The sequence below is a fragment of the Fusarium musae genome, chromosome 9 (assembly GCF_019915245.1).
Source record: "Fusarium musae strain F31 chromosome 9, whole genome shotgun sequence".
Lineage (NCBI taxonomy): Eukaryota > Fungi > Ascomycota > Sordariomycetes > Hypocreales > Nectriaceae > Fusarium > Fusarium musae.
This window is the reverse complement of record NC_058395.1, coordinates 16732-40979: the sequence shown is the minus strand read 5'-3', so window position 1 is coordinate 40979 and position 24248 is coordinate 16732. Positions and strand designations below refer to the sequence as shown.

At 46.4% G+C, this 24248-nt stretch overlaps 10 protein-coding genes across 10 annotated transcripts; 6 read left to right on the top strand and 4 right to left on the bottom strand.

The window, feature by feature from the left end:
- Positions 1 to 630: 630 nt before the first annotated feature.
- J7337_011251 (uncharacterized protein) lies at positions 631 to 1664 on the bottom strand (the record flags this gene model as incomplete). Its single annotated transcript, XM_044828800.1, is given in 2 exon segments — positions 631 to 1507; positions 1519 to 1664. 2 exon segments carry the CDS (start codon positions 1662 to 1664, stop codon positions 631 to 633), a joined length of 1023 nt encoding a protein of 340 aa, XP_044675475.1.
- Positions 1665 to 2299: 635 nt separating this feature from the next.
- On the top strand, positions 2300 to 3037 carry J7337_011250 (uncharacterized protein; the record flags this gene model as incomplete). Its single annotated transcript, XM_044828799.1, has 1 exon — positions 2300 to 3037. The coding sequence occupies one exon, from the start codon at positions 2300 to 2302 to the stop codon at positions 3035 to 3037; it is 738 nt and encodes a 245-aa protein (XP_044675474.1).
- Positions 3038 to 5563: 2526 nt separating this feature from the next.
- J7337_011249 (uncharacterized protein) lies at positions 5564 to 6652 on the bottom strand (the record flags this gene model as incomplete). The annotated part of the gene is made up of 4 exons (XM_044828798.1): positions 5564 to 5809; positions 5859 to 6185; positions 6234 to 6515; positions 6566 to 6652. The coding sequence occupies 4 exons, from the start codon at positions 6650 to 6652 to the stop codon at positions 5564 to 5566; spliced, it is 942 nt and encodes a 313-aa protein (XP_044675473.1).
- A 1686-nt stretch (positions 6653 to 8338) lies between these two features.
- J7337_011248 (uncharacterized protein) lies at positions 8339 to 9634 on the top strand (the record flags this gene model as incomplete). Its single annotated transcript, XM_044828797.1, has 2 exons — positions 8339 to 9165; positions 9214 to 9634. The coding sequence occupies 2 exons, from the start codon at positions 8339 to 8341 to the stop codon at positions 9632 to 9634; spliced, it is 1248 nt and encodes a 415-aa protein (XP_044675472.1).
- Positions 9635 to 10117: 483 nt separating this feature from the next.
- On the top strand, positions 10118 to 11647 carry J7337_011247 (uncharacterized protein; the record flags this gene model as incomplete). The annotated part of the gene is made up of 1 exon (XM_044828796.1): positions 10118 to 11647. One exon carries the CDS (start codon positions 10118 to 10120, stop codon positions 11645 to 11647), a length of 1530 nt encoding a protein of 509 aa, XP_044675471.1.
- Positions 11648 to 12182: 535 nt separating this feature from the next.
- J7337_011246 (uncharacterized protein) lies at positions 12183 to 13346 on the top strand (the record flags this gene model as incomplete). The annotated part of the gene is made up of 3 exons (XM_044828795.1): positions 12183 to 13007; positions 13067 to 13216; positions 13320 to 13346. 3 exons carry the CDS (start codon positions 12183 to 12185, stop codon positions 13344 to 13346), a joined length of 1002 nt encoding a protein of 333 aa, XP_044675470.1.
- Positions 13347 to 14268: 922 nt separating this feature from the next.
- On the bottom strand, positions 14269 to 16184 carry J7337_011245 (uncharacterized protein; the record flags this gene model as incomplete). Its single annotated transcript, XM_044828794.1, has 4 exons — positions 14269 to 15011; positions 15065 to 15203; positions 15273 to 15536; positions 15612 to 16184. 4 exons carry the CDS (start codon positions 16182 to 16184, stop codon positions 14269 to 14271), a joined length of 1719 nt encoding a protein of 572 aa, XP_044675469.1.
- A 1376-nt stretch (positions 16185 to 17560) lies between these two features.
- On the top strand, positions 17561 to 18983 carry J7337_011244 (uncharacterized protein; the record flags this gene model as incomplete). Its single annotated transcript, XM_044828793.1, has 6 exons — positions 17561 to 17807; positions 17851 to 18005; positions 18042 to 18093; positions 18241 to 18307; positions 18358 to 18700; positions 18753 to 18983. 6 exons carry the CDS (start codon positions 17561 to 17563, stop codon positions 18981 to 18983), a joined length of 1095 nt encoding a protein of 364 aa, XP_044675468.1.
- Positions 18984 to 19054: 71 nt separating this feature from the next.
- J7337_011243 (uncharacterized protein) lies at positions 19055 to 20098 on the bottom strand (the record flags this gene model as incomplete). Its single annotated transcript, XM_044828792.1, has 1 exon — positions 19055 to 20098. One exon carries the CDS (start codon positions 20096 to 20098, stop codon positions 19055 to 19057), a length of 1044 nt encoding a protein of 347 aa, XP_044675467.1.
- Positions 20099 to 21608: 1510 nt separating this feature from the next.
- Positions 21609 to 23027, top strand: J7337_011242 (uncharacterized protein; the record flags this gene model as incomplete). Its single annotated transcript, XM_044828791.1, has 2 exons — positions 21609 to 22358; positions 22428 to 23027. 2 exons carry the CDS (start codon positions 21609 to 21611, stop codon positions 23025 to 23027), a joined length of 1350 nt encoding a protein of 449 aa, XP_044675466.1.
- Positions 23028 to 24248: the final 1221 nt, after the last annotated feature.

Here is a 24248-nt window from a genome sequence, read left to right as displayed (position 1 = left end):
TTGAAGTGGTACGATTACCAGACTTCCATGATCAATGCATGCGGGATGACGGGCAGCCGGATGCAAGAACTCACCGAGTTTCTCAAACTCTTGTCATGACATCGCCTCGTGCCATGCATTCTAGGTGCTATTTGCGGATCATAACACCAATTTCGCTATACAATATCTTAAACAATCCTGAGGCGCTTAATGTGACGCTAGCTTGCACGGAATGTTTCACTCACCGAGGAGATCATCTGTGGAGCAACGGCACAGAACATTCGATTATTGTTCCGAACTGAATGATGACTTGTATAGAGGTCCACTGCGAGGTATTCATTATCATATGCCTACGTATGGCCGAACTTACCTATCTGGTAACTATGTGTAAGCAATTGCTCTATGTAGCGTGATGCTGGTTTCTGGCAGCTAAATACTACTTAACTCTTATACCCTTTCTAGGTTTTAAATACTAAATTACTTATAAGGTAGCACTATATTAAAAGTTAATTAATAAAAAATAAATAAAGTGTATGTAATATAAATAATTTTATTTATTAAGTTATAATATAATTTCTTTCTTTTTATTAATTTTATTTTTAAAACTTATATATTTACTTAATCAGAATATAAAAGACAGTATAGCCGACCTTAGGCTTTTGTTAGGTCAGTATATAGACGCCCAATAACATTACCCTTTTCAAGCCTATCAAGTCCTTCTTTAATTCCGCTGAAAGGGATCTCTTCCAGAAGTGGCTGAACCTCCTTGTTCGCAATCATCTGCAATGACTTCTCAACCTCAGATATAGAAGAGCCAGCTGATCCTTTGATCGTGACACCCAGTGCGACCAACTCCTGTGTATTGAGTGTAGTATACTTGCTCAAAAGACCAACCAGGACGACCTTACCACCAGGCTTCACCACCTTGGCAGCAGCAGCAGTCGTAGAACCAGTGCCTGCAAAATCTATCACCGCGTCGAAGCGTACTCCCGGGAACCCGTCGAAGCTTTTAGCGCATGCATAAGCTCCTGCCTGAACAGCAGCCACATATTTGCGGGTGTCAGGCTCGATTCCGTATATCTTGCAACCGAAGAGGGTTGCAATCTGGATAGCCGATAGACCTAGACCGCCCAAACCAACAACGGCGATTTGGGATGACGCAGAGATCTGTCCCTCGACAACAACAGCATGATATGCTGTGGCAGTGGCGTCGGTAGCAACGGCCGCTTCGGCAAAAGTAACTCCCTCAGGAATACGCACTGTCTTATACTCATACAGCGCCACGTACTCTGCGAATCCACCGTCATAACCAATGCCTGCCGCCCGGGTCACATCTCCGAATGTCAAGGGATGCTCAGTACCGATCACGGCGGCGACAGGGTCACCGACTTTGAACTTGGTGACCTCTGAACCTATCTCAACAACCACACCAGCAATTTCGTGACCCAAGATGATGGGACGCTTCCAGAAGAAAGTATCGTCTACTCCAGATGCTATGTTCCAGTCGGTGTGACAGAGGCCAGCGGCCCTGATCTGTACGAGAAGTTGATTTTGGCGGGGACAGGGACGGGAACCTCCTTGTATTCCAGTCGGGTGGAAGGGGTCATGAACTGGACTGCTTTCATAGTTGAAGGCGTCTGTGCCCTGACTGGTAGGGAAGTTTTGGTTTCTTGGCTGTGAGGCATGATGGAACGTGAAATTGGTAATGGCTATTACTAAACAATGAGATTTGGAGATGATATAGCAAGAGCACCAACTCTACTCTCAAGTATTAAATACACAAACGCTTACATAAAGAGTCCGTGGTGCCCTTAGGATCGTCCCGACTATATCTCCAGCGGTGGGAGTTGACCGATTGGATGTTTGTCACTGACTAGGCTCACGGGACGTAGGAAAGCTATTGTGTCCGTCCCATGACCAGAAGATTACTGATCAGAACCGACCTCTTTGGTGTCAAACCAGGCAGAGTCGGATTCAACGTTCCGAATGGGAGGGGAAAGAGGGGATAAGGTTCAAGCTGATGTTCTGGGTTCGTTGACTCGTTGACAACCGAACTTTTGGTATCCGTGCGCGCTTCTAGACGCGGGAAAGGTAAAATGAATCTATCTGACGACATCTCGTGACGGCTGAGGATGTCATACTCGGCAACATGTGACGGAATTTACAGCTAGAGACTAAAGAATCTCCAGAAGTACATCATTCAATATCCCATCCCTCTCTATTAAACTTAGACACTAAAGTCTCCTATTATATTCTTTCAACCACTCTTCACAACCTTTAGACAAGTTTTCAAACAACTGATCAAGTAAATTACATTGCAATGACTACCCTTCAGACGGCTCAGACAAAGTTCGCTTCTGTTGATGGAGTGAAAGTTGCGTACCGGCGCTTTGGAAAGCAGAGCACCTTTCCGTTGCTATACGTCAACCACCTCAGGGGCGCAATGGATGTCCTCGACCCTCTTCTCTTCAACACCATTGCCAAAAACCGAGACGTCATTCTATATGACAGTTTCGGTGTTGGCCACAGTGAAGGCAATGTACCAGAGTCTACCGCAACTATGGCTTCCATTGCTGCCAAATTACTGGCTGCCATCGGAGTCACCAAAGCAGACGTCATGGGCTTCTCGATGGGCGGAGGCGTTGCGCAGATCCTGGCCTGGGACTACCCAGAGCTGGTCCACAAGCTGGTTCTAGCCGGTACACAATCGGCCATTGGGGACGGGGTAGTCTTGCCCCCACGCGAGGTGCTTGAGAGCGCCGCTGCGAATAATGATGAACCTCCAGCGGAGCAAGATATGCATGGTTTGTTCTTCTTCCCGTCGGAGTCAAGCCTGGCGATTGGGAAAGATTGGTGGAAGAGAATTCATGAACGACAAGTGAATGGGGAAGAACGAAAGGGATTCCTTATCGGACAGGGGGCACGGGCGCAGCTAACAGCCATCTTATCCTTTACTGTCGATCTCGACAACTTTGACCGCCTCAAAGACATCAAAGCCCCAACGTTGGTTACGAACGGGCACACCGACGTCATGTCGCCTACCCCCATCTGCATTTGATGGAGAATGGACAGTCACGTTTTTTCGGCGCAACTTCGAATTTGGGCCTCACAAAATGGAAAACCACCTCAGACTTCGGGTCGTTCCCGTCCGCCCAGAGTCCGGGCTCGTCAGTGCGTTGTGCTACTAGTGAAAATGCCGATTCTGCCCTTGAGTCCTTGCTCGAGGCTCTTTACTTTTCATGGGCAGACCCGGCCTTTCATGTAGTTGATCGGGAAATGTACTCTCGTGGGAAATCACTGTGGCAGAAAGGTCAAGAGAGCTCACCATCCTACTCACCTCTTTTGCAATATGCCATGTAGGAGAAAAATCCGCTTTAGGACAGGGCCGTAAATCTTTCCGCTAATCACTTTTAACAGATGCGCTTATGGTTGCTTGCTCCACGATCCTAGGCGCAAATTCGAGAGTCTTGCCAGAGAATATATAGGGAAGTTAAAGGAGCTCCTGGAAATCGAATTAGACTGCCCTAAAGTCGCGACAGTCCAGGCGCTGGTGATCCTAAGTACTTTTGAGGCTGCCTCAGCGCGGGAGGCACGCGGATGGCTGTATAGCGGTGCGTTTATCACAGCTTCTCCCTGCTTTGCAAATGACAGCGTGTTTCTCATCAATGTGCAGGGATGGCCATGAGGGTTTCTTTTGACTTAGGCCTTCATATCGACCTGGGGCCCTACATCTCCAACGGGGAGATGTCTAATGCTGAAGCCAATGCGAGGAGCATCGCATTCTGGGGATGTTATATAGTAGATCAGTATGTTTAGACACCTGCCACTCTTTTTGCATGTGTTTTTGGCACAGCGACGGTGCTGACGATTTCCTAGTCTTTGGGGTTTCTACCTTGGGCGACCATTCCAAACCAACACCGGCAACATCACCATCCAAAAACCATTCATGGACAACTCGCACGCGACGCCACAATGGAATCCAGTGGGCCTAGAGAGGCCTTATTCAACTCGTAATACTTTGACAAACACCAGCGATCAGGTAAACTTGATAGCCCGGCAGTGGGTGTTTTTATGTGAATCTATGGACGCCCTTGGCAATATCATGTAACAAATACCCCCGTTTCTTCATGTGACGTTGGTGACCGTATTATAGGTATGGCTCCAAGTCCGCTTCAGCTGAAGATCTTCTTTCGGTCGCAAACAGAACGGTTGTTGAGCTTCGTGAATGGAAGTCTGCTCTGTCAATGGAGTTACAAATTGATGCTGAAGACATGTCACAATGCCCATTGCCACATCTGATATTACTCCAGTAAGTGGTCTACCATGATCCGTTGGCACAGAATCAAGAGGGCTAATTATCCCGACTTATGGGGAATAGCATGCAGTACTATCAAATTTTGATATATGTGCATCGACCATTTCTCTATAAAGATCGAACCTCGCCATCTCTACCTCAGAATTGCGAGCTAAGGGACCCTCGAGCAGTTTGTCTCGACTCGGCCGTCATGATCGCTAAACTCGTTCGCATGTATGAGAGGCTTTACACTCTCCGAAGAATTAACATCCAAGCTGTCAGTATCATATTCTCAGCAGGTCTATTGTTGGTCTTTGAAAGCCTATCTATCGCTCACACGCACGATCTTGTGGATATTATTTCCTACCTGGAAACATGCTCCCAGGCACTAGCAGAGGTCGGCGAGTATTATGAAAACGCGTCCCGATCTTTGGATCTTCTCCTCAAAATAAAACGAGATTGGAAAGCTCGAATTATATCACATAGCTCTTTTGTCCCCAAACGACATAGGGATGCGCAATCTGCAGTTGGGGAACCTTCAAACAAGTACTTGAGATTGCATAATCAAGGTGACGCTGGCTGTGAGCAACATAGCGGCGAGCAACTTGCAAGACAAGGCATGGACCTTTATAACGGCATGGTGTATGCTTATGGGATCATGAAGACGTAAGTAGCCTGAAGAGAGCAGGGGTATCTTATAACTAATTTTAATACTAAATTCTTTTCTAGACCTAACTAAGGAGGTAAGATTATTTATATTATTAAACTAAGTTTAAGTAAATAAGAAATAAAAATTAAGCCTTTTTATATTACTATAGTATTTTAAATATATATAGGTTTTTAATCTTATATATATAATAATACTTTTAATTAAGTATATAAAGTAAAAGAATACTGTGTTTTTTCTATAATAGCTTATATTAACTATATAGATAATAAATAATAATGTTTTAGAGGCTAGACAAGTCGACTGTAGGTAGGTATAGCAAGAGCTTACGCATTGCACGTATATTGAGCCGGAAGAAAAGGAGGAATGCAAGCCCCTTCTCGAATGAAACTCAACCAATGGGTCACGTGTAAGACTGCCAAGCTTGCCTAATTGGCATGTCAGATGGCCAGTACAAAAGGCTGTGTTTCTGTCAATTTCACAGGCATTACTCCGTACCATACCAGTCAATACTTTGCTACAGAGCTACAATTGTCAATGCAGTGAGTTGTCCCTCTCAGCATTTTCTATCGGCTAACTAAGCGCTATTACACGATGGATCCAATGCACTAACAACTAGGGTGTCACTGTTGGTAGACTTTCTTGACCCTTCCTTCAGCAGCATCCTTAATGAACTCCTCTAGACTTCTAGCCTGGAGGGAGGGGTACAAGTCCTTTGCAAGAACATACCCAAGGTAAACGGCGTTCTCCGGCGTGTTATCGCCTCGCACGCCCCAAGACATCCAGTACTCGTAGATACTTCGCATTTGGTTCTGTTCTGTGGATCCTCTGAAAGGTGCTAGCATTTCTTCGAGCTGTTCCTTTGACAACTGCAATGGTTCAATAATGGTTCACGAGGTTTCAGGTCAATAGACTTACAGTAGTAGGCTCTGGCTTCTCACCAAGCACCTTCTCCACCAATTTATGGACTTCATTTTGCGTCTTGGCCTCTGTGTAGGCTAATACTCTCTTATTGATAGTTCTCGGGTCGCCCACTATGGCAGCGACGTAATTTCCGATGTCTCTAATATCCGTGAGCGCAGAAGGGATGTCACCGCCGGCGATGATATTGTTGTTGGGGAAGACGAGGCGTTCGTCCAGCTTGCCGGACGGGACTCGGGGCAGAGTGATCTGGTACCACCAACCCACATCAATAACAGTGTAGGGGAGATAAATACGCTGTATGTGATCTAGGACTGCCTCTTTCTACAGTGATAGTTAGGTATGTGGTCTCATGATGAGGAGTCAACGTACTCTATCGCGAGCATCCATTATACCGCGAGGTGCAATGGTAGCGAAGAAGCAGGGCACATATCGCTTCACACCAGCTTTTTTAGCTGCATTTGACAATGGAATCTCATCATCAAGTGATTGAAAGTGAATGGCCGAGATGACTGTGTCAATCCCAGTAAGCACAGCTACCAGCTCGTCATGGCTTCCACCAAGATCAATTAGCACAATCTTGATGCCTCTTTCTTTCAAGCTGATAGTCGCTGGCTTTTCAGCTGAGCTTGGTCGCACCAAAGCTGTAATATCCTGTTGTATGTTAGCACAGTCAAATAAGCGGGAAGAGAGCAGGCGCGGACAAATTGGGTTTCGGATCCGAGGAGGCCATTGACAATCGACCCTCCAGTTTCTCCAGTAGCACCAACGATCGCGATCTTTGTTTTCATTTTGTTTGCAGTCTATGATACGTATTTGTTTGATGGAAGTGATGTACAAGTCGAAGGTATTTAAGATGTTCGCCAACAAACTCCGCAAAGGCCGGCCCACTCAGTTTGGTCACTGACTCGCTGCGGAGTTAAGGCAGGTAAAGCCCGGCTCTGTGCTCTCCAGATGAATTAATTGCGTTGCAGGCACAAGGAACACAATTTGAATTGCCCCGATAGTATAAGTCAAGTTCTAAGCCTGGAATCTTCTTATTTCCTGTGAAAGTATATCAATCATTTATTTGGGCAGTGAGAATAAACTCCGCCAAACTCCGCAGCAAAATCAGTTGACCAATCATTCAGCAAAACCTGCCATTGTTCCGCTATCCGTAACTCACATGTTTTAGTCAATTTCAACTTAAGATATATCATGATATCTGCAAGATCGAGGTTGCTTATACTCAAGATGCATAAAGCATTATAAGCCTTAGGGTAGGATTTACCTTTCGGGAGAGTGGGCTCGCAAATAGATCATATAACCATCAATTATCAGGACAAAAGCTAAGATCAAGGCAAATAGGACATTCTGACAGTATAGACAGAAGCCTGCGTAAGCTATGCAACTCTCATATCTAAATCCTGCTGAAATCCATTGACGTACTTGTTTCGACTTATGTGTTTGTGACCTTTTACTCTGGCATGGCTGACTGAAACTCCACATAACTGAACGACCCACTGTATTTGACAAATCCGTTTTTTAAACTGTGAAAGGAGTGGCTTCACCGTTTTACGGATTCGGTCAGGAACAGTGAGCAGCCCAACAGTGTGCGGAATTGTTGCAATGATCCACCCCCGCATTCATCTCGATCTTGCCCGGTTTATTTCCAAGCCTATCAGACTTCGGTCGGAAAACACATGACTTGAAGCCACCAAACTCGGGACTGGCCGCAGTTACCATAGAGTTTTCGATGCTTCATTCATGATATGCACAGCTTGCATACCCATTTCCGCAAAGGGAAAAGATAAGCCTTGAAGTGAAGAACAGAGAATCGATGACACTCAATCATTTCACACGGATTCCCAAACCGAAGCGAGTGTTGCACATCTCTCGGGTTCTTGACTCGACGTGGCTGAAGCTTCTCGGGTTCTGAAGCCGAGGAGTCCCAGTACCGAGAGAACCATGTGGGGTGACACTGACACCCACCAATTGACTTTGCGCATTATCTTTATCTGTCCCGAAGCGGTCCAGAAGCCGATCAGGTGCCTGAGTCTAAACCCAATAGAGCGGAGACGCGATATCGTTTGGTACTGCGCTACTGGTGATGTCTGCTTGACGGAAGATACGGCTTCGGTCTGCGATACCGCTACTCAGCGTGCTGGCCAATCACAGAACGACAATTAACATTGCTATCTCTCCATATCTCTGGCTGAAGGGGTCGGGTGATCAGCGTCATAAGACCTGTTCAAACGTGCACGCACTATCAGAACTCCCGAAGACCAGCCTCATTATGACAAAAGTATGCATCCGATACGCTGTCATCGTGAGGGGTTCGACCCGGAACATCGGGGTCGTTATCTTCTAGCCCGGGTTCCATCAGGCACACGATTGTCTATAAGAAAGTGCTATGCCTGTCTTGTCGAGCTACTCTCTCAAGCAACATAAACATCACCAATCTCGCCAAACCTTATCTCCGCAAAGCCCACCACACAATGTCAACTGCGAATAAGCTCAAGGTGAATGTCGAGAGCGACAACTTCACTGAAACAAGCCACCGAAGCCCAGTCCGTGCTCTCCCTTCGACATGGTACAACTCTCCCGAGATGTACGAACTTGAGAAGCGTGCCATCTTCTCCAAGAAGTGGCTGCTTACTACCCATCAGAACCGGTTTCCCAAGGCTGGCGATTGGATGAAGTTTAACACTACTGGCTACGAGTTCGTCATTGCCCGTGATCGAAAGGGCAACCTTAACGCCTTCCATAACATCTGCCGTCATCGCGCTTTTCCTGTCGTTCAAGGCGGACAGCAAGGCAACTCATCCATCTTTGCATGCAAGTACCATGGTTGGTCTTATGGACTGAGTGGCAACCTCGCAAAGGCACCCAATTATGATCAGCTCGAGAACTTTGACAAGAGCAAGAACGGCCTTTTCAAGATCCATCTAAAGGTCGATGCGTATGGCTTTGTTTGGGTCAATCTCGACAGTTCTGAGAACCCGGAACCTTGGACTCGCTACTTCGACGGTATTGATCAGCAAGAACGTCTTGAGAAGGTCAATTGGGATGACTACACCCTCGACAATGAATACAGCATGGAGGGTGAATACAATTGGAAGATCTTGGCCGACAACTTCAACGAATGCTACCACTGTCCCACGACCCATCCCGATCTTCCTACCCTTGCAGACCTCGGCAAGACAAAGTGCGACACCGGCGAAGGATGGATCAAACACTCGAGCATCCAGACTGAGGAGCAGAAGAAGAGCGGAATGCAACTCGCAAGCACATACTTCTACCCTAGTGCTTCAGTCGTAGTCCTGTAAGTATCTGATATCTTGCGACATCGGGTTCCTCTAATACCATGCAGGCCTCACTTTATGATGATTCAGCGTTTCATGCCACTTGGCCCTACCTCCTCTTCTATGCACTATCAAATCTTCCGCAACAAGAACTCATCCGAAGAGGCCTTCCATAATATCGCTGATCTGTATGCACGCGTTGTCTCGGAAGATAAGGACTTGTGTATTGGCGCTCAGAAGAATCTCAACGCAGGTATCTTTGTTAGTGGGGAGTTGCATCCACGATTGGAACATGGCCCACTGTCATTCCAAGAGTCTCACCGACAGGCAATTTACGAGCATGCCAAACTTGAGAGGGAAGCAGGCAAGCAGATCTGGCCAGCAAGACAGCAGCTGCCATCTGACAAAGCTGCTGAGGCTAACAAGGAGGACGAAGCATTGTGTTCGAGCTTGTCTTGTGGTGGTATTCAGGAGGTGTTAGCTTGGTGATTTAAAACTTTTAGACTATTAAAATGAGACAGGGGAAAGAGATAGATTAGATGTTTATGTCAGGTACTTAATAAGAATGCAAATGACTTTAAACATTTGTTTAGTTGAGTACCAACCTGTCAGCAACACATCGTGACTTGGCGGTTGACTCTGTATTTCTGTTAGTAAGATGGTGCCAGTACCGTGGGTCGCATTGTCTCGGCTATAAATGCAATTTCTTTTATTTCCGTATATCCGTCTTCCACCTCTTACCACTCCAGAATTTTCTAGATTTCAAGATGTCGGATATCCACTCTTGCAAGGAATGACTAAAAGTATATCAAGAGTTGCATCATATATATATCCGGACTAACGCCATTCTTAAGCAATTTTCGGTATTATAAAAGAGTGCTGTTGTCATGCACTTTTCATTCTTCATAATGACGCAGAGACTTTATGCCTGTTACTGAATTCTCCACCTCTCTCTTCTCTTGAACGACAATCATGAAGTTTGAACAAGCTCTTTATGTTGCTACGTCGCTTGTCGGCAATGTAACTGGTGTTGCCGCTAGTAACAAGCTCTTCTCCGGTGCCACTATTATTGCTTGGGACGAATCTGATCCAGAGCCTCGCGTAATTCGCAATGGCTATTTATTAGTCGAGGGCGACCGGATCGCAAGCATCGCCACTTCCAAGCCATCCCGGCTTCCCAGAAATACCGAGGTCATCGATGCTACCGACCAGATCATAAGCCCCGGCTTCATCGACACGCATCGTCATGGTTGGCAGACAGCCTTCAAGACACTTGGATCCAACACTACCCTGGCTCAATACTTTGGACGTTACGGAGAGTTCGCAGCTGCACCCCATTTCAATGCCGAAGACGTTTACTGGGGGCAGTTAGCAGGACTCCTCGAGGCCCTGAACGCCGGAGTCACAACTTCGCTAGACCATGCCCATCATACTTGGTCGAATGAAACAGCTTATGCGGGTCTCAATGCCTCAATTGAGAGTGGTGCTCGTGTATTTTGGGCTTATGCTTTCCATGATGTTCCGTCCTTGAACTACACAGTTAAGGATCAGATTCCTAACTTCGTTGACATGGCTGAGAATGGCCTTCTGCAAGACAGCAATGTTGAGATAGGAATTGCGTATGATTCCTTCGGCCCAAACCCTCCAGATGTCGCAAAGGAGGTTGCAAACCTGGCACGAGAATTTAATGTCTCGGTTGTTACAACCCACTCTCTTGCTGGACCCTTTGGAGTCTCCAACCTTCCCGAGGACGTTCACTCCTTTGACCTGCTCAACACGTCGATACCAGTCGTCTTTTCTCACGGCAGCTTCCTCACGGCCACTGGCGCCAACCTTCTTCGTCAAACAAACCAATATCTCTCTATCACTCCGGAGTCGGAGATGCACTACGGACATACGCATCCACACTCTTACTATATCCAGAATCAGGCTGCGCTCGGCGTCGACACCCATTTCACCTACTCAACCGACATTTTAACGCAAGCCCGAATCTGGTTGCAAAGCGTGCGCTATTTCTTCTTTGACAAGGTACTCTCCGGGTGGGAGGTGCCCAAGAATAACCCAATGAGTGTTGTTCAGGCTTTTTCGCTTGCAACTCGAGCCGGAGGTCTCGCACTTCGCCGTCCAGAACTTGGAGTCATCCGTGAAGGAGCAAAGGCAGACCTAATTGTTTGGAATGCAGCCGAGTCACCCTCACTGCTGGGGTGGACAGACCCCATTGCTGCAATTATGCTGCATGCCAGCGTTGCTGATATCTTGCATGTCATGGTGAATGGGGACTTTGTGAAGCGGGATGGAAAGCTAGTTATCGCTAACTATTCAACGATCAGACGAAGCTTTCTTGAGAGTGCTAGACGGATAAAGAATATTTATAGAGAATTTGACTACCCAAGCCTTGAAGGGAAGTTCAATGGAGGGGGCTTTTACTATGGAGAGGCAAGGGTTGCAGACACTGAGAGAGGTACGAATAACGGGTATGGAGGGCTACATCTATTGGAATAGTGAGTCTGAGATTACCGACACAAGTTAATGCCATGAAACTGGCTTCACAATATCCAGTTAGCTGCTCAAACTGATCAAGGTTCCATTCAGGCTTAAGGGGGCAAGGTATAGATAGGCATTGCGGAACATGGAGACAACAGCATACTGTCAGTCCCGCACGTAATGAGGACTTGGATATTACATCACGGTTCTAAATGGTGGTCAATTGAATAGAGTGGTAAACCTAGTCAATGCTCCTGCGTCTGTCAGACCGGGACCCCATATTCCGCAAGGCGAAAAATCGGAATATGGAGAGGGCGCAGCCTTCCGGAAAACCCGCGGTAGGTCGGATTACCCCACGGGGACAACTAGCACGAATGCGGCTAGCTCTACTGGGCATGGAGCTACATGATCTATATTCCATTTAATCGAAATAAGCTATTTAGTCCACTGATGTTCTTTATAAGAATGGTAAATATAACCTACCTTATATACAGTCACATCTATGGCAAACGCACCAACTCTTACTCTTTGCTTTACATAACCAAGTCTCGTTATGCTTCAAACACTTCCCATGCTTAGCCAGGAGATGACCATAGCTTTGGCTGTCCTCTCCTTGCTTCTGGTCCTAGTCCACAAAGCAATATCAAGGCGCCGGGAAACCAAGGGACTTCCTCCTCTTCCGCCTTCACCCCCTAGCACAAACATTTTCGCTGGCCATCTTCCAACCGTCCTAAAAGCAGCCAAGAACCATCGCCAGCATCTTCTGTTCCAAAAGTGGGCCGAGGAATACGGCGAGGTGTTTTTCGTCCAGCTGGGTACTATCCAGGAGTACTTCATCAATAGCGACCAAGCCGTCAGGGCAATCTTCGACAAGGCTGCGGCCCAAACATCCGAACGACCGCGTTGGATTGTCAGTAACGAGCAGATATGCAACCGACTCAATCTTCTCCTTCTTAGCTCAAGTGAAAAGGCATGGAAAAGTCAGCGGAAGGCCACAACCTTTGGACTGACTAATTTGAATCTTGCTGATGCTGGCCTTCCATTTCTCCATTTCGAAACACTGAAGTTCCTAAATGACATTGCCAAAGATCCCAACAAAGGTGCCAATCCGCAATCCCTATGGTCGAGCATTGGTCGCTACACATATAGCACATTCTCGTCCCAGATCTTTGGCCTTGATGTCCCTGAAGACAACAGTCCTGTTATTGACTACATATTCGAAACAGGCCTAGCTCAGATCCTTGGCATGCTCCCTGGCTACTATTTAGTTGACACTTTCAACATTCTGGATAAGCTGCCACTATTTCTGAAACCTTGGGAAAGGAGCGCAAAGGCCAGGCACAAGCGTGACTATGAGTGGTGTTGTGACAAGCTTAAGGTAAGATCCGCCTCGGTAGCCCGCAGGTCACGAAGTCTTTAACTGACCATATCACCCAGAGGGTAAAGTCACAGATTGATGCTGGAGAGGCTCCGCCTCATATGACTTTCATCAGAAGGGTCATCGAAGACCCGAACCACCTGGGACTTGACAGCCTTGAGGATGCCTCATACCTAGGCATGATGTTAATCATTGGGGCTTCGGATACGGTAAGCTTTACTGTACCTCGATTTCTCCATGCTGTAGTACTGACAAGAGGGCAGAGCCGGATTTCAACTTGGTCATTCCTTGAGGCCATGTTAACATTTCCAGATGTCTGCAACAAAGCGAGAAAAGTAATTGGTAAGTCTGTTGAAGCGCTTCAATCACACTCGCGTACAAAGGGCTGCAGAATACTCATGTGAATAGATTCGGCTGTTGGAGATAGAGTTCCGGTTTTCGAGGATCTGGACAGTATGCCATACATCCGTCAAGTTATGAAAGAATCATGGAGATGGCGCCCACCTGTCGCCCTGGGCCATCCCCATACCACGACTCGAGACATAATTTACAAGGATTACCGCATTCCAAAGGGAGCGAGGATACATCTGAATGCTTGGTAAGCCCTCGTATTGGCTTTGATGGGCTCCCATGCTAACGCAAGACTAGGGCAATCCATCGGGACTCTACACGCTACAGAGACCCTGACAACTTCATCCCTGAACGTTTTGACGGTGATACAAGATCGGTGAGACATTAAAGGGGTGCGAGGTATCCAATAGCATGCTGACTCAATATCAGAGCCAAGAGAGTGCTGCATCCCCTGACGTTTCTAAAAGAGACCATTTTGTCTTCGGAGCTGGACGTCGTATCTGTAAGTCAATCGTAACGATCCATACGCCTCAACCCCTTACTAAATCTGCCCTGTATAGGCCCTGGTTATCATATTGCGGATAGAAGCTTCGCTGTTAGTGTTATGCGCATTCTTTGGGCTTTCGACATCAGTCTGAAGCCAGGAACAAAGCTTCCTCTTGACCCCCAAAGCTTTCCAGGCGACATGCCAGGTAACCCTGGACTCGAATTACCTGTCGTATTGACTGTCAGGAGCCCAGAAAGACTGGAAATTATACAGAAAGAGTTTGAAGCGGCTATGCGGAACCGGGAAAGGATGGAGCCGTTAGCTGGGTAACAGGTTGACTTGAATGTATCGAATATAGATCTTACCGCTACCTTATGTCGCTGCGATCGTTACATCTTCCCAGCCAGTATTACAAATTACAAATTACTGAAGCATCCGTGATTCGGCATAAGATTGTTTCAGGTATGGCCCTGTTCTCCAAGCTTGAGGCCAGGCAATCTTTCCCTCTAGCAATCTTGCAGTCTCATTTATCAGTCGCGCCAAGGCACCTCGATGTCCCAGAAGACCAACCCCGCTCAAGTACAGGCGTTTCTTGTCGTTTCCAGCGGCCCAGGACTTGGCGTCTTGACTTGAAGCATCCAGCCGTAGGGTTGGGAATTCATCGCCAACATCAAACTCTTTACTATGCTCGACCAAAGCCCAGATCGAGATAGCGCTATGAAGGAATGCCGGTGCCTCATGATGAGCATTGGTACGGCTTAAGCGAATCTGAGACCAGATGCGACATGCATGTATCAAAGCCTCTCGTGCACTGCGGGTATCGGACATCCATCTCTTCAGTTTACCAACAACCATTGAATGCTGCGTTTTGGTGACTCGCCAACGTCCAAAGGCAATAACCTCTCTAGTCGGGAAGTATATCAGGAGTGAAACCATGTGAATATTAGTCATGGCAGCTCGAGAAAGAGCTGTTGGTGGCAAAGTCTCGACATGTCGCTCCAGTATATCCAGATACAAATGAGCATGACGAAGCCAAGACAGGTCATTAAGAATACCCATGACCAGAAGAAGCGAGTTAAACGCATCAAGCTGGCCAGGGATCTCACGATAGCGGTAAAGGCCCAGGAGCACCTGTCGGAGAGAAAATAATTGTTGAGAAGATGAATCTGAAGTTGTTGTTAGCTCCAGGCCATTTAATAAGTATGCTTGCAGCCCAAACCCTCTTTGAGACTATTCTTCCATGTCTCGGCGCTAGATATGCCCCAGGCATTTCCATTGGCCGGCATGGGTGATTGAAGAAAGTCTATTGGAATCGTGGATGAGAAGGCGAAGAATCCAACTTGCTGGCTATCTACAAGCTAGGCTGAGTCAGTTGTTATCATTTCAGCCTTGCTGAAGGCTAAAAGAATCAGACGCAAGACACTTACCCAAGCGCAATAAAACAAACGAATTTCTAACTCTGCCTTGATCCATGCTTGCCAGTCTTTAGATACCACATTTTCACCGACTGATGAATTTCCTAAAATGTTTGAGAATGAAGCTATCTTGCGGCATTGCGTCGCAAGCTGTGCCATTGTCTCCTGGGCGCATTCTGCGAATCTTAAGTCACCGCCGTACATCATGCCAATCTGGTTCAGGACGGAAGCCTGAGCAACACAGATATTGGGTGTTGAAGTCTGACTCCGTTCCAGCTGTTGAAGGAAGATTTATTAGTATCAATTATATTCGAAAAGGCCGAATCCAACAATCAGCAAGGATGCACTAACCTGGATGCGAATAGCTCGGCGTAGAAATTCCTGCATGATGGGATAGACCTCTCTTGACTGTACGGTTTGCGAAAACAGGCACCCGATCGCTGAAACGGCAAGACTCAGTAGCCAATTGTCTTTAGTAGGTAAAAATGTTGCCTTATGGAGTAGAGGGAAAACAGGATGATACTCTTCAAAGTAAACCTGCATATAGATCTGCATGTGCTGTAGAGATGGCAAATGTTTGTTTGTGAAGGGGATACAATATGCATTGTCGCTATTGAGTTGCTCAAACGTGGAGACCATAACTTGGTAAGCTTCTTCGGTTATATAGGGCACATGCCCATAGTCTTCTGCCCTCCATGGCTCAAGGTCATCATCATCTCTGACAGAGGTCTGCAAAGTGGTTTCGGGCGATGTCTGGCTGCTTTGGGCCTGAGAACCTGGGATAGCTAAGGGCTGAGTAAAGCTGGGGGTCGGAGTTTCGCATTCGAGTTGATATACCATGGGCTCACCATCCACGGGGGGCTGTACTGTATGGGCATCTGCGTGGTCGAGGGGGTCGATAGGACTCTGGAAAAAGAATGCCATGGGGTGAGGTAGTTCAAGTAAGGAGTTATCAAGCATGGAGTGCATGGAACTGTTCCAGGGAAAGTCTATACCAAGCGGCGACCAGTCTTGGAAGTCCAGTCCTTCAGTTTCAAATGTTAGATTAATGACGGAGACTCCATTAGGAAAGGCTTCTTGCCCTGTACCTGAATGCATCTCTACAGCATTGTTGCCGACGTCTGTCGATAGTGAAGGAGGCTCGTCGATCGCTTCAGACGCGCTACTATGAACACTTAGGGCTGAGTTAAGTGGCAAGGGACATGGATGGTTCTGGGCCGCGGGGAGAGTGCTATGTGCATGGTCATCCTTCTCGCTGAAGGAATGAGACTGGGGACTGGCACCATGGGTTATGTTCTGTCCCTTCTGCTGCAAGGGGCGATAGACGCAATCGAGGTTTTTCAGAGAACATCTTCCACATGGTGAATGGCCGTCGCAACGTTGTTTGGATCGGGCGCAGGAAATACAAGCCTTGGCTACATAGGCAACCCTCCGAGACCTACGAGTCGTCCTGGCAGGATCATGGGTAAGTAAATGTTGATTTAGAGTATCCCTGGCTTTTAGTTAACACGACTATAGCCGAGAGCTAACACATGTTTCCGCTTGACTCACTTTCGTGTGAAGGTACTGTTGCAATCTTGGCAACAGTAAGGACGAATGTCTAGGTGCCGTCGTTGGTGACGTCGAAGATGCTCGTCTCTGGCAAAAGTAGCACCGCAGTCACTACAAGAGAGGATCATCGCAGCGAGTGATAACTGACTACAGATTGGTAAGGGACGGTATTGCGAAGATTGGAGTTAACTGCTCGGCACATGGGTACAGTACGTCTGTTTTGTCTGGAAATGGACGGGAGTTACGGGATAATAAAAATGCGGGGTTGGGTCTACTTCAAATTCTGCGGGGTTGCCATACGTACCATAGCACGGCAAAAATACCGGTAGACAATCTCTTAAGTGCCTAGTTACGTAGTAGCAAGAAGGAACTAGTCCCAATGAGAACAGATACCCTTCTTTTTCTACATCTATTTATAAAGTCTTGGCTCGACTGCGACTTTTGGCGATAACTGTTGCCAAGACGGCAAACCCCTTGTTTACTCCCACTCCGGATGGGCTTGTAAGTGGTATTGAGTCGCTTAATACCATCTTCTAAGTGGTCGAAAGGTGATGGTCCTTGTATTTACAGGCAAGTAACATCCGTCATATGTTACACTGCACCTGGGGTATATCGAATCAGATCATGAACTTGAGGGTAAGCCTCGTAGCTCTGCGCACAATTAAAAGACGCATTGATCTCGGTCGCAACGCAGCTTTCTTCTTCACTTTTGCTCGTACCAACTCTTGTCTACTACTGCGCTGCTGCAAATGTCTCAAAAGAGCCCCAAGAGCGGTTCGCCGCCTTCTCCACGGTCTTCCCACAGCCAAGGACCTATCGCAGCTGCTGCGCAGGCGCTAGAAGTCGACGATCTTGCTGAGGGGGAGGAAGATGACCCAGGTCTTGGCGAAGACTCCGAAAGCTCGACGGCCTCTATTACCTCAAGCATTCTCCACTACCGCACCATCAATGGCAGGACCTATCACAGCGAAAGAGGGAATGCCGCCTATTGGTATTGTCAGTCGTTAGGTGATCGAAGGCAAGGCTGATATTGTGCCAGGGGCTCTAACGATGAACGGCAAAGTGAAGCCATGGACATTGCGTAAGATGCAAATCGTTTGCGGAGCTGTGTCAACTAATACGTTCAGACATCACATGTTTACTCTTTCGCAAGACGGTGAGCTGTACTTTGCTCCCCTCGATGGCAAAATTCAAGTAAGTCATTTGGTCTCTCAGAACAATAAGCTCTAGGCTAAAGTCATCCGTTACTACCAGAGGGTACTTGACATTGGATGCGGAACAGGTACGCCAATGCTTGTAGCAAAGTCATCTGGAGTTGCTGTACTGATTTGAGAACTCTCTCATAGGCATATGGGCCATGTCAGTAACTGAAGAATCTCGAGCCTCTGGCCTTGCTGACCTGAAAGTGATTTTGCCGACAAGCATCCAGGGTGCGAAGTGATAGGGACGGACATATCTCCCATTCAACCTTCATGGGTACCACCTAATGTCAAGTTGTAAGTTGCGACTCATTTACTGATGATGCCATTGTCTCATCTATTTATAGCGAGATCGAGGACTTTAACCAAGATTGGACCTTTCCTCCAGAGTCTTTCGATTACGTCCACCTGCGCTATTTAGTTGGATGTGTTCCAAACTGGGACTATATCTTTGAACAGGCCTTCAAAGTTCTTAAGCCTGGCGGCTGGGTTGAGTCCTTTGAAGCATCAGCTATCATCGAGAGTGATGACGATAGTGTGAAACCCGACTCGGCAATGGCGCAGTGGGGACCTATCTTTATCAAGGCCTCCAAAATAATTGGAAATACATTCACTGTCGTGGGAGACGATCTTCAGAGACCCGGCATTGAGAAAGCAGGATTTACAGATATCAAGCAATGGGACTCAAAGGTTAGCCATTCTTCCGTGATAGGTAAGGATACGCTAACAGTCTCACCTTCAGTTACCTTTGAACCCTTTCCCTAAAGATCCCAAGCTTAAACAAATCGGACAGTTTGGTGAGCTGTTCAGTACTCAGGACACTGAAGGGCTTGTGTTGTTCGTTGCCAACACACTTGGATGGACTCCCGAGGAGGTCCATGTATATATCGCCAACTTCCGACGAGAAATCAGAGACAGGAAGAATCACCCATATATTCGCTTGAAAACTGTGTGGGCTAGGAAGCCAGAGTAGATATAAGGTCGCTTCTCAGTTTCTGTTCCTGGCTTGAGCATCTGACCGCTTTGGAATTGAATTACTGAGATCTATGGACATTCGGACTCTCGAAACGCTGCATACAATTGAGGATTCAAGTATGACGTGAGGGACAGATTTTCACCTTGACACGCGACAGCGAAGTAGGTCTGGACCCCAGTGGCTTGATCAAGCTGACCTGCCGGTGCCAACATATCCAATACACGAAGATACGATTGCGAGTAAACCCCGTACTCATTCCCAAACTCTTCAAGATACCCGATAAGTCCCAGCGCAGCTTGAAGGTCGTTATCAGCGTAGTGTCGAACTGGTATATATGCCTTGACGTCGGGAATCGAAGATTTTGGTGCAACATCAAAGTTAAATACTGCCCCGGATGTCATATGATCCACCTCAGGTAGCTCATCTCCAGGTGACGCGTCATAGTTGAGGCCAAGTGCACGTTTCCACAAATCGAAAAACTTCTCTAAAGACTTATCCAAGTCTGTGCGAAGTCCACCAACAGTCATAACGTCTCGGACGAAGCGGAACGAAGTTTGGTTGGACCTTGCGTATATCTTGAGCCGTGAAGCACCGGGCTCGACAAGGTCTATTGCCAGCATGAACGGGCGGAGTTGTCTCCCATCGTCGTGGCTGGAGAGATATGCATCCACGCGATACAAAGTCTCGAGATTTTGACATCCTGATGTCTCAATCGCATGTTTTATCTGGTGCCAAGCGCTAACATCTTGTGTCTCAACTGGTATAAAGTATACTTTGACCGACAAGTGACCGTGCAGCATTTCCAAGGCTGCAAATATTGTTGAACCCTTTGTCGAAATTCCAGAAGTGGATGAGGTGGGAGACTCAGCACCCAGCAACTCATGCCAGAAATGTTCGAACCAGGTTAGATCGAGTTCGGGAATGATTTTGGCGAGGTTGTAAACTAAATGGCGAGTCGGGATTTGATTGAACGGATCTTGCTTGCTTCCCGCCAAGGGACTGACAAGCTCAATGGCGTATCTGATGTCAGGCTTCTTGCTTCCAGAGTTCCATTTCCAGCTATACTCAATGGGGGAGTGGTCATCTGTCATGAAGCTCTTCCAGGGTGCCATGCTAGACCGTGGTCTGGGTCCCATTTCTGGAACGACCCATCTGTACAACAACAACAGAGCTTCGTACTGCTCGTTCCCGTTATAGTCCGCTTCTGCGAGGAGGGTATGGAGTTGTGGGCCGAGAGTCTTCCACCACCATTCTTTATCCCCCGACAAAGGGGGAAGCCATTTGTTCAAAGTCTTCCATACGGATTGAGTTGCCGGACCAGCTTGCAGTAGCATTTGGACGTGTTCAGTTTGTGTTATAATACGAACTTGGGATTTTGTTTATTGGGGTAAAGAGTGGGGTGGTGGCCCTGGGGCTCGATCTGTTCTTATGCTATCACTCTTGTTAGTGAGGCAGCTTTGTCACTGCAATGAAAGGGATCTGTACCTAAAACACACGTCCAGGCTGCACTAGACTCGGACAGTGAAACAGTCAGCCTGAAATCGAGATCCATGAATCCTCTGACTGACTCAGCAGCTAGGAGGGATAACGCGTCATGTGAATCAAATATCGCGTGGTCGACTAGCGTAGGTTGCTGAATGCGACTTTCGCCTGCTAGGTAAATCGTCTTATTCACCACGAGGCAAATGATCGTAGCTTTCGTAAGTAGATCTTCAAGCTCCAGTGCAGCTTCCTTGCTTCTCAGTGATTAAGCAGGATGATAAGCCATATACTGATATCTTATACTGTATTCCAATTTGTATCTGTCGAGTTTAAGCAAATTCAATGGATCTATGAGTTATTTTGCTCAAGGTTGATGCTGAATGGTTGCATGTTGCTTTGTAAGCAGATCATCATGTTCCATGTAACGTCGTTCACGTGTTTTATGAGACAGATATATCAGAGAGAATTCCGGTTGGCTTGATATTGGGAACCCTGGATTTGAAGTGAAAGACCTCTTTAGAGGCGTCACCCATCATCATTCAAGCAAGTCAGCAGACCAAATTGTGAAGGTGTGTTGCAGATAAACCCCGTGCGTTGGTGGGGCTATCCAATTTGGCAAATCAACAAATGTGTGCGAGTTGAACGACTGAAATTTCATGAAACAGCAATCTTCAGACATAGAAAGACGAGAGTGTTCAACTTTTATAATACGCTATTCAACACGCAGTACACTGGGGAACTACCTGTTAGATCGAAGCAGATAGGTCATCTTTCTATTACAAGGTGTAAGAGTATCTAGGGTAGTGAGCACTTTGAAATAGCGGAATGGAACTACGGAATCGCCCCGTGTGTCTACCCCTCTTTCTTGCAAGACCCTTGATTTTCAACCTTAAGCTGAAAGCTGACGCTAACTTAAGAAGGAAGTGAAGGGCTAATTGCCGTAAACTCACCAATCAGCCTAAGTTAACAGTCCATTTTATCCATATACGCGCCTGCAAGTACAAGCCTGTATAAGAATACTAGCCACCCGATCTTAGAAAGGCAATCAGGTCGGCGCCAGCTGTCTGCCAAGAAGGGCTGCCTTTTCTTGTCTCTTTTATTTTTTCCCTCATTCTGTTGTTGTCTTCTGGAACTCAAGATATGATCGAATCATCCTCGTCGTTTCTCAAATCATCGATACCTCTGTATCACAATGCGGTCAAATCCGTCATATTCAAATGTGCGGAATTACTTATGGGTATCTTTGTCTTCAAGCTTTTCTCGCTCGTTGCGGCCCGATCAGGACAGTTCGCATCATACCTTATGTTTACGGAGGATTATATCCAGCGAACACTTTACATCTCATCTCGTGGCTTATCGCGAGCGGGACTAGTTGTTATTGCTTTTAGCCTACTCAATATTGTCTTTTCACTCTATGGCACTCTTCTCTGGGCACTAGACTCGCCAGGCTACATATTCAAAGCGACAAATGCGACAGTTGCTGATTACGACTTCCAGAGAAATAGTAATCCTCCCTATATCATTCAACTCGCTCTCAACAGGAGTCAACTTGAAGGTATCACAGAGAAACTCCCTCAAGTCGTTGGCTCCGAGCTTTTTAATCCTGGTCTGAACTACACTTTAACCGGAAAAGTCACCAATGGCCACGAGGCTCCCGAAATTATCTCACCAACACGACAAGGTGGTATCGGTGCCCGTATCTGGTTAGACAGTGATGGATTTTCAGTTTCCCCAGACACTCTATCAATGTACCCTTCAATAGGGAAGATCGGTGACGCCACCTTTGACACGAAATGTGTGAGATTTGATGGAGGCTCTGCTGTCTGGAATTGCACTTTCGATAACGCTTTTGCAATCGAGTATGTAGAGACCGGAATAGGTATGCCTGAGGTGCATTGGAGTGATGCTACTGATCTCGATACAAGATATATTCTTCCTGAGAGATTGGACAACATCTAGGTCTCGGTTGGAAAGGGCGGTGGTTCAGCCTTGATGACACAAGTCTTTACTGTCACTAAGGGAAAGAGGCGACATACTTTCTCTCAGGCTACTTTGAAGGTTACTATGTTAACAAGCCCTGGTGACCCATTTGCCAGAGGGGAAGTCACTGACCTAGTCCGACGCACCTGGAGCTCCAATAAGACAGAACAAAAAAATCCCCTTATTGGCAACATCGTTGATGGCATAATAAATGCACAAAACAATGACCTCAGTTATCTTTTCGGCGCAAACGCAGTCGGTAACGACAACAAGTCGGCTCTTCAAAGCGAGTGGGGCTTTTACACGCCACAGAATAACAACAATAGCCAGTACTCCATTGTCAGCATCACTAGCACAAACATGACCCTTATTCGATCTGAAGTACTCGACAAGGCACCTGAACCTTTTGAGAAATGTGAACGATCGAACTTTCAGAATGAGGCGTTTGGTGGGAAGGTGACTAAGACTGATTGCGCGGCGTCAAAGCCTGCAGTTGAAAAACAAGTCTTTTATGGCCAGGTTGACACTGCTGCTATGATGATTATCCGAGGTTTGGGCGCCCGGCGCCCCTCGGTCTAATCTCAGCGCCGAGTCCCTCGACAACCATGTCTTGACCTGGATATGGGACAACTCTGAAACAATCGAGTCGTTGATGATTGCTAGAGGGTACAGTGTCAGCGTCGACCCATCACTTGTACAGATAAGCGTTGACAGATTGATGGTTGCTATGTCTCGCTTGCAGATGGCGCTTAGCTGTCTAGCTCTGTTCCTGGCCATTGTAATGTGGCTGGGTCTCATGGTCGCAACTAACGCACACTGGACCGGAACCCTCTTAGCAAACTTGATACACAATATCGGAGCCAAACAAGGTGAAACCAGGCTACATCGCACGGGTACCAAATCTGAGCCTGGTACCTATCGGCCAGAAACGTGTTTTAGCTGTGGATGGCAGGGTTGTAACAGTCGCTGACCCAGCCCTTATCCCCATTCAGCCTGTAAGAAGCCCTGGACATTACACAATTGAAACGAAAGGAGACGCAAATACAGGAACTTATTCAGTAGCCTACCAAGACCCCAGAGCTAGAAGGCAGGCACTCTGATCTGAGTATTAATAAGGCTATGTAAATAAGCAGTAATATCTAATAGTTAAATAGTAGCCTAACTGATTGTAATTATACTTAAATAATTGTCTAATTATATTTACTAGAGAATGTTAATATATAATTCAGTAAGTCAGTTTATTAAATGCCGAGTCTTATAGTAAGTTAGAGTAAATACCTGTAGTTTTATATATAGAGGCTTAGATATCTGTATTTTATATTTCTATAAAGCAAGACTAGTAATATAAGGGCCTTAAGCAAGCTAGCTATATAACTAATATACTATATATATTTATAGTAGTCCCTTAGCTCCCTTCTTTTAATATAAATAAATTACTAATAATAAAGCTTATTTTTAATAATTATAGTATATAAACTTATTTCTAAATAGGAATTTTATAGCCTAAAGTATTATTATACCAAGCTTACAGTTCTGTAAAGTAAATATAATCTTATAAGCAATATATATTAATTATACTAGTAATACTCTTTATTATATACTAATTATCTTTAGTAAGTAAGATTTAAGGGTTACTTTAAAGAAACGCTAGAGGTAAGACTATATACTAAGCTATTTTAAGAAAAACGACAGACTGTTTCCTCTCTTCTACTATAAGCTTGGGTGTAAAAGCAAGAACATGTCTGGAGATTGGGTAGATCTTCTTTACAGCATATGCTGCCAGACATAACTAATAGTTCT